The following is a 12,874-nucleotide window of genomic DNA, read 5'->3' on the forward strand; positions in this document are numbered from 1 at the left end:
ACCGATGTCCTCTTATTTTCTTTTTTTCCTCCCACTGGTCGGAGGGTAGAAAGGGGGAAGACATTGAACTTGCCCCTGTTACTTTGGGGGTGGAGTGGATGGGGGTGAGGGTTAGTCTGTCGCTTGTAGATTCCTGGAGGGAAGTTTGGAAAGGTGTAAGCTAGAAAAGTTTGGCTGGGTAGACTATGGCTAATGTGGAGGGGATAGGAGGGGAGCCGGGGGGGCCCGAGTATATTCATTTTGCCTGGAGAGAGGGAGAGAGGAGAGCAAGGGGGAGAGAGCGAGGGAGAGCGAGAGCGAGAGAGAGAGAAAAAGAAGAAGAAAAAGAAGAAGAAGAAAGAAGAAGAAAGAAGAAGAAGAAGAAGAAGAAGAAGAAGAAGAAGAAGAAGAAGAAGAAGAAGAAAAAAGAAGAAGAAGAAGAAGAAGAAGAAGAAGAAGAAGAAGAAGAAGAAGAAGAAGAAGAAGAAGAAGAAGAGGGAAGAAGAAGAAGAAGAGGAGGAGGAGGAGGAGAAGGAGGAGAGGGAAGAAAGGAGAGAAAGAGACAGAAAGAGAGAGAGCGCGCGCGGTGTGTGTGTGTGTGTGTGTGTGTGCGCGCGCGCGCGCACGGGCGCGCGCGTGAGTGGGGAGTAGCAAGAGGAAAGCGGCCTCCCTCCTCCTCCTCCTCCTCCTCCTCCTGCTCTTCGTCCTCCTCCTCCTCCCCCTCCTCCCTGTCCCTCCCCTCCAGTCTGTGTCTGGAGAGGAAGAGGCGAGGTTTGGTGGTGGTGTGTGTGAAATCCGTGGAGAAACGGGAAGTCACAGCAGCGAAATAGAGAGAGAGAGAGAGAGAGAGAGAGAGAGAGAGAGAGAGAGAGAGAGAGAGACAGAGAGAGAGACAGAGAGAGAGCGAGACAGACAGACATGTTTGATGACATGAGAGGGAGGGAAGAGGAAGAAGAAGCTGGGAAGAGACAGGCCTAGGGCTCTCGGAAAATATGCTCTCTGCCTGCCGGACTGACTCCGTTAATAACCACTGCCTTGCACCCAGGAACGTTGGGTTTAGCTTTGTGTTCTGCTCCTCCTTTCAGGTAAGGAATCTGTCAGTGTGTCGGTCAGTCAGTCTGCCTGCCTGCGCCAAACGTCTCCGAGGTTGGGGAAAGGCTGTCCTCTTCCTCCTCCTCCTCCTCCTCCTCCTCTCCTCTCTTCCTCCTCTTTCTCCTTCTCTTCCTCCTCCTTCTCCTCCTCCTCCTCTTCCTCCTTCTCCTTCTCCTCCTCCTCCTCCTCCCCCTTCTACTCCTCCTCCTCTTCTCCTCCTCCTCCTCCTCCTCCTTCTACTCCTCCTCCTTCCTCTCCTTCCCCTCCTCACCATTCCTCCTCCTTCACAAAGTAAGACAAGAAAATAGGCTTGCTTCTGGTCGGATCGATTAGGTGGAAAACTTTCCAACAAGAGGGAAAGAGGAAGAAAATATGGCTCTGCTCAAAGCCATTGCTGAGGCTGCTTGTCATTCTCTCCAGGCGTTTGTACATTTATGGGTTTCTTTGCTCTACGGCTGTTGTAGATTCAAACTTCGGGCCTAAAAACGCCAGAAACTCTCGCAAGATTTGCTGTAGGAATAAAATAAGTATATAAAGTTATCTATTTTGTCTTCTAAGCCATTTGATTTTTCTGAGCACCTACCAGAGTAGAGAAGGAAAACAGGAGAGGAGGAGGAGGAGGAGGAGGAAGAGTTGATACAGTACAGTACAATGTAAAGGAGTTCTTTTCTTTTAGAATGTGGATACCATATGTTATGTAACTTTAATAGCAAATGAGTACAAAACCCATGCCGTGTCGTTCCTTTCCCCTATGTTTGTATAACTTTAGCAGAGTTGTGAAGTTTTTGCTTTCTTCTTGCTAAAGACTTAGGTCATTATTTTGTGGACCTAAAAGAACGATGTCCCAAGTTATCTTATTGGCTTGTATTCTTAAGCACAAAATCGGTAGTCGAAAAATATAGAGGAAGGAGATTTCTTAAATTAGACTTTGGGATTTTATTTACCAATTGCAGATCTAGATTCTTTAAAGATTTCCATTGCAAAATACTTTTTTTGGTGATTTGATGTTTGCCTGAAAGAACCAATCAGTCAGTTGTGGCAAGGGCTACATATCCTAACAGAATGAGTAAACAGTTTCTTGGGCAATGACCATTAATCTGAAACTGTGACAGCTTTGGGATTTCAGTTCACCAAATAAGTGCCTGCTGTATTTGCAGACTATTCTTTCAAAAATATTTCTAGGCTGATTGGGACAACTAATCCTTAGTGTCTTGTCAACTGCTTGTCAGGGTTAGACATCCTAACTACCTTCTAGTTGGTTAGGTAATTTGTTAAGAGGTGTGGCAATTTTGGTTGTGTGACTTGGAGCATTGTCGTGCAAATTGAGGCACACTTTCTCTTGGGGAATCTAATTGATCTATTATTCCTCCCTGACTTTCTTTCTTTTAGCTTCTTTGTTGCTCAAAAATGCCCTACTAGAAGGGGACTAAAGACAGTTTTTATGTTCAAGTAATACCCATCAAAATTGTAAGAGAATGAAAAGGACCCATTAGAGCACAGAATCCATCTACCTTGTCTGAGGCATCTGGAGGAAAGACCATAGTGAAAATGAACATTTAAAAATAAAATTAAGAGTTAAGTGTATCATCTAACAGAAAGACTGACAGAGGTGAGTGTTAAATGCTTCATTAAATGCAGTACTTCTCTCATGAGTTGTGTCCTAGCTTCAAGACAAGCATCACTGTGGTGTTTCATAAAAAATATGCACCACCAGAGTGTTCAAAGCAGCCTTAGATCAACCTTTTGTTCATTTCTAAAATGGTTTGTGAGCATTTCTTGTCTAGTCTGAAAAGCACTTTGACCAACACCTGAGACTTGAGATTGACAAGAAAAAATAACTGCTTTAATGAGCAGTTTAAGTATTTATTTCAGGAATTCCAATTAACATATTCCTAAAAGAGAATAAAAGGAAGGAAATAACACATTCCTGTAGATATACATTCAAAACATTTTATTGGCTTCACATTTGACATAATTATTGATAGTTTGCCATTCACATTTCATGCTCTTCTATTAGATTATCATCCTGAATCTGTTATGTCAACATATTAACTTCTGAAGCCTTTTCCACTATAGTAAGGAAGTTAAAAAAAAGAAAAGAAACTTAAGCTATAAAAGTGATATTGTCTTGTATGAATAGATTCTTCCAGTTCCTTTATGAAGTATTTGTATGTATATGAGTTCTTACCTCCTCATGGGCAGTGGCTTGTTGATATTCCAGAGAAAGAATAAATCACTATTTATGATATCTTGACATGTTGCCATGAAAATGGTTGAATTATCACAAATACGCTGTTAAAATTACTTCCTAGCACAAGCAATCACAGGGAGAGAGAGTTGCCAGAAGGAGTTGATTTAACTACTTGTATATTTTAAAACTCCGTATACCTGATTTTTTAAAAAAATGACTTTAAAAGGGTCAGGGCAATTAGTTACTTAAAATGGATGGTCTTAGAAATTTTACCATGCATGAAAGTCGCATTTTCTCTCAACAGTTCTTCCTCCTCCCTGGAGAAAAAAGATTCTTTCTAAAAGGGAATTTCTTCCTCTCTCTCTCTCTCTCTCTCTCTCTCTCTCTCATTCATTATTAAATGGAGTGATTTGGGGGAAAAAAAGGACAGAACAACTTTTGTTTGGAAAAGTTTGTCACATAGAAATTTGATTTCTTGCTACTTAGTAAAGCCATGTACTTTTACTAAAAATCTGTACTCTTTATTTAGTTGAGTGGTAAGTACAGATAGTATGTATAGTTTAGCACTAATGTGTTCCAAATGCAGTCTTAGTAGCAAGTTAATTTAGTACTCTATCTGGAAAGGCCTACTATATTTTTGTATTTTTCTTTAGAGAGTTTTTGTTCATTTATTTACTTAAGTAATATAGTTGAGGTATTGGTTCTCTTAGGTAATGAAGAATAATAGCAAATGCATTCACCCTAACATACTTATTATCAAGGTTAATGCAGCTATGTAAGTAGATATTTGAAAACTTTACAGCTGTTTTACTTCTGTTATATGCTTACTATTTATTTTCCATAGAAATATATTGCCTTTTCCTCAGGATACATTATGGAAAGCTTTTAAACAATAAAATGTTTTAAGATGAAAATATCAAGACATTTGTCAACTAGTACATTTCAGTAGCAAAGAAATCAAATAATACTGAAGGTAACAAGGTAACTGAGGAAATTAAGGACTAGGGTGCTAGCTTGGCTGGACTGGCATATAAATATTTCTTTATTCATAGTGCAATTTAGAATTTGTGACAAAATATCACATAGATATGATTATCATTAAGATTTGGAAATAAATGATATAACTGGACTTTTTAGACTTTAAGATACATTAGTAATACAATGTGGGTTTATTTGTGGACTATAATTTTTTTTAACTTTAATGTATTTGCCAAAAATGTCTTAATTACAGTAGACTCCCCGTTCCTTACCCCTCTTTACCTCATAATAACAAAGTATCTCATAATTTTCTTTTGCATCTTTGTCAGTCTTTACTTTGAGGGAGTAAAATGAGGGCAGTTTTAATTATATTCTTTGAAATGTCATGTATAAAATATCCAATTTAGCATTAAACTGAAACAACCACTGTGTACTATCAGTGCAGATGCTAACATGCTATTATGACAACTGATCTCTTTGAAAATAAGACTGGTCCTTTTGCAAATTTGCAAATGCAACTAACCAAGCTCAGAGAAAATAAAGTCTTACTAACAATGAAGTAAGTTTGTTTCAACTATAGGTTATTTATTAATTCAAGAACACAGTTTTACTAATTTATTATTTTAAGCTAATAACTTTGTTGCCTTCTTTTAACTTCTAGGAAGAATGACTTAGTATTTTAGTTTGTACTGTGACTAAGGCGTAGGGCATTTTCTAACTTTACATCTGTTTATGTCTAGATTACATTTCTCTTATTTGTAATGAATGTAAATTCGCTTTGTGGAGATATTGATCAATTCTGACTGTTATCAACTGCTATTCAAAACTGTTCTGTGAACATTTTATAGGATAATCTCCATTTGCATTATATTTACAACCTACTTTGTCCTTCTTAAAAACTAAGAAGCTTTGTGAGACCCTATAGTATATCCTTAGTATTGCTCTCAGTCAGTATTCATGTATGCAAGGGCTGATAGAGGTTGTTTCATTCATTGTTTCTGTGCCTAGCATAAAACCTGGCACATAGGAAACAATTACTTGTTGATTGATTTAAAATATAAAGCATTTTCTATATGTAATATATTTAACTTTTAAAAATAAATTATTTAAACATAAGTTGTCCACTGTAAATTTACCTATTGTTATTGCATTATTTTCCTTAGTATCAACTGAATACATTCATTACAATTCCACATACTGTTAATCAATAAAATTGATATTGAGAATATAGTGCTGTGCTGGGCATTGTGGGACAAAATTTTAAATCACAGATCCTCTCCACAAAGAGGAGACAGTCTACTTGAGAGGGGATATATATATATATATATATATATATATATATATATATATATATACATGTATGAAAAGAGAAGACAAAGCAATAAAATGGTTTAATAGTTTAGACTGTGAGCTCCTTGAGAGCTAGGGATACCTTTTGCCTTTGTATTCCTAGAGCTCAGTATAGTTCCTGACATAGTAGCCACTTAATGTTTGTCTGGGTAATAAATGGATGGTATGAGCAATAAGTAATTCAGAAGATAGCTTATTTTGTTCTGGCATGAGTCTGGGAAGGCTTTATGAGTAGATAGACCTTGAAATGGACCTAAATGGATAGAAGAGGGAATACATACTGGATGATCAGCAAGAGAAAAGATGAGACAAGATTGAGTAAGATATGTACAGAGATGAATGAGTAGACCAGTCTGATTGGAACAAAAGGCTTTAGTTACTAATGGAGGACAGGTGAGATTGGAATAACCTTTGATACTAGGTTTATTTCCATATTTCAAAAAAATGTGATTAAATATGAATATTTCATCTAGTAATGCAAATCAGAACACCTTTATTTTTTTTTAAGTGTTCATGATGAATTGCTTTTTCCCCTAATCCATTTTCTGGGAATAAGAGTTCCATTCTACTCTGATAGCTAATATAAGGTCTATATTTGTAGTCTTAGGAAGCTTGTTAGAATCCAACAGGAAGATATTAATGGCAAAATGTCATACTAAGAAGTTTGTCACTTATTTGTCAAGACTGGGGCTTCATTGATGGTTTTCTAGTAGAATAGTGACATCAGTGACACAAAAGGCAGTGTTTGATTTGACTTCCATAAAAATCATTTACAAGATAGGTGCCCAGTATTGTGTTGGGGATGGATTGATGTGGGAAAAGTTCCTGGGGGCAGAAATACCAGTTAGGTCATTGTAGTATCAGAGGTCCTCAAATGGCAGCTTGAGGACGTTTATCCCCTTTACCCAGGGCTATGAAGTTTCTTTATTTAAAGGCCCACAAAACAAAGTTTTTGTTTTTACTATAGTCTGGCCCTCCAACAGTCTGAGGGACAGTGAACTGGCCCCCTATTTAAAAAGTTTGAGGACCCCTATAGTAGATTAAGTGATTAGGATGTGTTAAAGGTTCTTGGTTAACAGAAATTAGCTTAAAAGGCTTGATTTATAGTTATCAATGCAAGGAAAAAAATAGTACATGTCCTTTTTAATCTCAATTTTATTTTGCAAAGAGTAACAGACTTTTATAGCTTCAGCAAATAATGTGCTATAGTGGGGAAAAACTATTTTCTGAATCACTTTTATAGGTTTAAAATATATTTGTAAATTTCTTAATACACAGAGATATAACTGGTGTCACTCGATTTTTTCAAATGTCCAAAATAAGTTTTAAACAAGTATGTTCCAGAAAGAAGTTTTAACATAATTTCTAAAGATCAAATTTGGAGTCAGGTAATACATGAAATATTTGAGAATGCTTTTCTGTGGAACTTATTTTACTTTTTATAAATTACAAATTACTACAAATTGGCTAATCCAGTTTTTTTAGTAATGTCAGGATATTCATATAGCTTGATAAGTATTCACTAAGATCACAGAGGTGTGAGTCTCATGATAGAAGGATACTATATTAAAGTAGACTTTGAGGGCTACTTTTTCTAGTATTCAGAGTACTCTTTTAAATGTCTCTTCTCCCCTACACTCCACACATACTTGGTTGGTTCACAAGAGATCTATATGTTGAGAGAGCATGAATTGCATTGCAGGCATCACCAATAAGCTAAATCTTGGTTTCTAGCAAAGTTCATTTTGAGACAATATTATAAGATGTGGGGAACTAATTAACTCCTTTGTTGTTTTTTAGTCATGTTCATTTAGGATTTTCTTGGTGGAAATGCTAAAGGAATTTGCCATTTCTTTTCCTTGGATCATTTTCTGAGATAAGGAAACTAAGGCCAACAGGATTAGGTGACTTGTCCAGGGTTATCCAGCTAGTAAGTGTCTGAGGCTGGATTTGAACTCACGACAATAGGTCTTCCTGACTCCAGACTTGGCATTCTATACATTGTACTATCTAATATCCCTTTAGGTGGTTTGCTCTAATCTTTTGTTTGGATTAGAACAGTTTCAGGAAAGTCATATCACTACCTCTCATTTCAGGCATAGATATCATCCTAATATACTATTTAAAGGGACAGCAATGACATATAGTCTCATATGTAACCCTGAATTATATTAAGTTTTAGTAATTCAAAATCTTTATGTATACTGTAATTTTTTTTAAAAAATGTAACTTTTCCAGAATGAGAACAGATGAGTTAGGAAAAGTGTTTGTGTTTATAGATCATCATTAAAGTTATTTGAAAACTTTACCTTTACATACTAAATATATCATAATGTAGAATGGGAAAAGTTATAATGTCCAATGGATAAGTTGTCTTTTACACAGAGATACAGTTTGAATAGTGCCAACTTAAATTCAACATAAATACAAAAAATAGTTCTGATATGTCAAATCTTCATTTTGTTCCACATACCTCTTTCCTGAAAGAAAATTAATGTTGTACATGTGTGTTAATGTGTGAGAGATAAAGACAAAGATGAAGACAGAATTTGAGATGTCATTTAATTTATTGGATTACTAATAAACTAATAAATAAAAACTAATACAATTACTAATATTAGACAACTAAATGAAAAACAAATTGAACTGGGGAGGAAGGGAAGGTTGTTTTTATCCAAGAAAGTAAAAAAAATTTCTGTATTTACATCTTCTGAATCATCTAGTCCTGCAATCACATTGTCTCATAGATCACTGAAAAGTCATAAGGGAATTGAGTCATTGCTTAGACGAGTAAACTCATGCTAGATTGTAGTCTAAAGTCTTTAATGCCCTTTTAATGTATATTAGAGTTTATCCATCTAATAATTTATTTCACTAATTTTCCTCTTTCAAGGTAGTTGAAAAGTAATTAAAACTAGAATGGCCTTGTCTAGAACTACATTAAAGCAAGAAAAGCATTTTATATAGATCTACATTTTACAGATTTATATTCATGGAGGAGGAAACTGAGGTCAGGAGAGAGGACAAGCAACTTGTCCCAACTCATATAACTAGTGACAGAACTTCTAGCTCAACTCTTTTGTCTTCAAATCCAGTGCTTTTTTCTATTATATCAGTGGTGTGATAAGGTCCTGTTATATAACTGAAAAATGGTGGTCTTGGATATGGTCTGATGGTTCAATGAAGTGTTTAAAATGCTCAAAGGAAGAACTATTTATATGTCTGTCTCTTGTATAATTTTATTTTCTAGCAACCTCTAATGCTCTCTGCCTAAAAAATATTCTATATGTTTCCATCTTCAGAATTCATTTAGATATTCATAATTCATTATTTGCCTTCTTGGAAGTTTTCCTGTTAAGTTTTTTAGTAGTTGGTGACATAAAAATCATCACAAGAGTTTAAAAAAACTATATACTATATTAATATTTATAAAATTCTTGAAGATTCCAAAATGGAAGTGTTACAGTAAGCAGAAAGTATGATGTGGGGATTTAAAAAAAAATTAAAGCACCTATAAAAAGTAGAAAACCAGGGATTATAAAACAAGTGTTTGTAGCTTTATTTTTGAAACTCATTGGATTATACTAATAATGCCAATGAAGCAGATTTTTAGGTAAACTATCGCAGGAAATAGTTTCCTTTCATTCACTTAAAAGAGGCATATTAGTTTACTGATATCCATGAAAGAACAGTATAACTTTTAACACTCCATTGACGTCAGCCTTCTAAATTAAAAATGCTGACTGGAAAAGTGTATTTGGGAGGGAGTGTTGGGGGAGGGTTGCAAAAGAAGTAACTTCTGTTTGTTTTGTTAATCACATAGAATAAATAGTAAGAGTTAGCTCTCTAATTTCAGAGCTATAATTCACTCTCTGGGCTCTCCTGTTGTTTTAGAAGCCACTTCAGCTATTTTATCAATGCCATTTTTCTAGCAATAAAATTCCTGGTGATTTCCCATTTTTATTCATTCCAAAGTAGTCTTTTATTATCCTTTCCTTTCCTTTCCTTTCCTTTCCTTTCCTTTCCTTTCCTTTCCTTTCCTTTCCTTTCCTTTCCTTTCCTTTCCTTTTCCTTTTCCTTTTCCTTTTCCTTTTCCTTTTCCTTTTCCTTTTCCTTTTCCTTTTCCTTTTCCTTTCATCTTTGGATATTACTCTTTCATCCAGTTTGTCAAGTGCCCTACATTAATTTTTCTACTTAAAAACAAAACAAAGCACTAAAAATGCTAATACTGGTGTATTTCAGACACTTTCTGGTTTTTATTTTCAAAAGTCCAAATAACTCCCATCAAATGTCATCCTTAAAATGTCCTGCAAGACTTATTGGGAAACAAAGCAGTGTCTCAGAGCAGACAGCTTGCACTTTTGCTTCTTCCTTCATTCCATTGTGATTAGTAGAAGAAACACTAGCCTAGAAGACAGCGATTTAGGAATCTACTCCTGGGTTTGTCAGTAAATAGGTATGGATATTGAGTAGATTATATAATCTAGGATGTTCCTTTTGCCCTCTAAATTGTTATTTTGTGATAAATCTGTGGAGAACAGGCCCAGTGTGTCTTAATTTGTGTCTCCAAGATTAAAATAGAATGGCCTTGTCTAGAACTACATTAAAGCAAGAAAAAAATTTTATACAGATCTATATTTTACAGATTTACATTTATGAAGAAAGAAACTGAGATCAGGAGAGGGGAAAAGCAACTTGTCTTGATTCATATAACTAGTGACAGAACTTCTAGTTCAACTCTTTTGTCTTCAAATCCAGTGCTTTTTTCTATTTTTCTATTATATCAGTGATGTGTGTATGTGTGTGTGTATTATTATGTCATCTGATATATATATATATATATATATATATATATATATCAGATGACATAATATTATCTATATAGAGAGTCAACTCAATATAAGGCAAGTTCAATTTGAACTACATCCAAGGCAGTTTATTTACTAAAATGACCAAAAGCAATCACTGGCCTAAGGTAACCTTATATCATGAGCCTGAGGATATTGTTCCTACTGCATTGTATTAGAGCAGAAGTATGATAGCTATTGGTTGATACTGATGGTAAAGATTTATTATATTTAAAACTCAAGACTACTGAATGGTTGTAAGGTGATCCCTTGCTTTAACTAGACTACCACAACCACCACCACCACCACCACCACCACCACCACCACCTCTCCCCATATCAACCCTCTTACCCACCTCTGCCCACCCACCCAACAAACAAAAATCAATGAATGAGCCCTTCAATCATTTGTCTTCACATAAACACTACCTCATCTGCCTTTTTACTCTTCTTCAGATCTGATAAAGGGAGAATTGAGGTACCAGTGTTTGGACTAATATTTCCATATTTGGAATTCTAGTCATAATACTGGATGAACCAACCTCCTTACCCTCTCTCTCTCATTTCTTTTCTAGTAGAGTTCCACTCTGGAACTTTTAATATAAATCTTTTAAAATCTCTGCATGCTCATTAAAATGTATTTTATTTTGATTCTGTCAGTTTACGGTCATAATTTGTAATGGCTAGGCTCTGTTCAGTTTTAACAACAAGAGTCAAATCCCTGCCCCCTTTCAACTATGTGTATATTTACTTTTGTAAATTTTGTCATTTAAAAAAAAATAAATCACTCTTGTGCCCAAAGGCTGATGAGTGAAATAGAAGCTTCTGAGGACAATAGAATAATAATTTATCACCTCTTTAGTTTTCTGCTGAAGTGTTAAATTTAATTTTTTCCCTCAGGGAGTATTCTCTATATCCTAGATAATTCATAACTTTCTAGAAATCATTTAGAATGTTTTTTTTTTTCTATCAATAGTCTTTATAAAAGTCTGAGGCAAATGAATATACCATTTTTTGAACTATGTGGGACAAATAGGTCAATTCTATGAAATATTTCTTAAGAGGACAAGACCATGTCAGCATTATCAAAACTAATCCTTTTTATTAGTCATATTTCAAGGACCCTAATTTCATGTATTAAATGCTTCCCCCCCTCCTTTGTTCAAATTAGTACTACTCAGTTGACTGGAAGAAACAGAATAGATGTCCACACCAACAGATCCTAGTACAATGCCCCACCCTGGGCCTTCACCAGGGCCAGGACCCTCCCCTGGACCAATTCTTGGACCCAGCCCAGGGCCAGGGCCATCTCCAAGTTCGGTGCACAGTATGATGGGACCAAGTCCTGGACCACCCAGTGTTCCACATCCAATGCCAACAATGGGGCCCACTGATTTTCCGCAGGAAGGAATGCACCAAATGCACAAGGTAAGAGTCTATATTCTCATTTATTCTAACTTCAGCTTATAATTCTGATAGTTGCTTAATTTTCTGATTTAAAAATAAAAGTTTTTTTTCTATTGTCACCACTTCTGAGTATCAGGTTTTGGTAATTTCTGTCCAATGTATCATCAAAAGAACATTTAAATCCTTATTAATAATAAATCCTTTATTAATAATGATAGAATATAAATAAGAAATGTTAAGAGCTTGACTTTTAAAAGTGATTAGGTTAAATTTGAAATCTAATTGTCAATTTTTTTTTCTGAATTGTAAACAGAATTTTGCTATGTTCAGTGAAATAGTGATTTTGTTTTCCAGTGAATTTTTGATTATTTTAAAACTTGGATAGAATTTTGGTCGTCTCATAGAAAATTTGGACAAATAATGAAATTATTTCCATAAATAGAATGCATAAAATGTGTTTATATATAAATATACATACGTGTATATATACATATATGTGTGTATATGCACACACATACTCTCAAAAATATTTTAAAGAAATGTTACTAAGAGTTTTTTTTTTTTAGTGGAATGAAATCTATTTTTTCAATTGGAAAGATTATTACTAAAATAAAATAATACTTCTCTTCTTCCTCAAGGAGAAATGTAAAAATATATATTTTGGTACTAATTATGAAATTTCTATTTAGGTTTTAACCAAGGATTCTTGTCTCTTACATCATTTAGGTTCCTCTATTTGATTCTGCAATAATGTTAACCTTACACTTATGACCTTGGATTGTTGCTGTGGGAATGATTGTATTGGTACAAATTTAACATCATGTGTTCTCTGTAGAATCAACCAAGAGACACTTGGCTTTGGGGAAAACAAATGGCCTCCCTTTATTACAGTTTTCTATGAAAATCAGCAATAAGCAGAAAAATTTTCATTAGAATCTTTACATATTTTCATTAATGTGTAGAGTCTTCAAATAGAAGAAAGTGGTTTCTTCTGCCTTGAAGTTACACTTCACTACCAGAGGACATTATAA

The 12,874-nt window shown here is 34.9% G+C and overlaps 1 protein-coding gene across 6 annotated transcripts in view; it reads left to right on the forward strand.

Moving 5' to 3' along the window:
* SMARCA2 (SWI/SNF related, matrix associated, actin dependent regulator of chromatin, subfamily a, member 2) overlaps nucleotides 1–12,874 on the forward strand; it is a 278,733-nt gene that overhangs the window by 53,336 nt on the left and 212,523 nt on the right. For 3 of the 6 annotated variants that reach the window (XM_031943983.1, XM_012542924.3, XM_031943976.1), the window contains exon 2: nucleotides 11,608–11,864. In XM_031943983.1, coding sequence (XP_031799843.1) covers nucleotides 11,640–11,864 — 225 coding nt within the window. In that variant the 5' untranslated portion in view covers nucleotides 11,608–11,639. Of the gene's footprint in view, nucleotides 1–563; nucleotides 1,065–2,479; nucleotides 2,681–11,607; nucleotides 11,865–12,874 lie in introns of those variants that run through there. The other 3 variants (XM_031943955.1, XM_031943994.1, XM_031943968.1) reach the window with 2 other exon arrangements.

This window comes from Sarcophilus harrisii, chromosome 1, assembly GCF_902635505.1.
Source record: "Sarcophilus harrisii chromosome 1, mSarHar1.11, whole genome shotgun sequence".
Classification (NCBI taxonomy): Eukaryota; Metazoa; Chordata; class Mammalia; order Dasyuromorphia; family Dasyuridae; genus Sarcophilus; species Sarcophilus harrisii.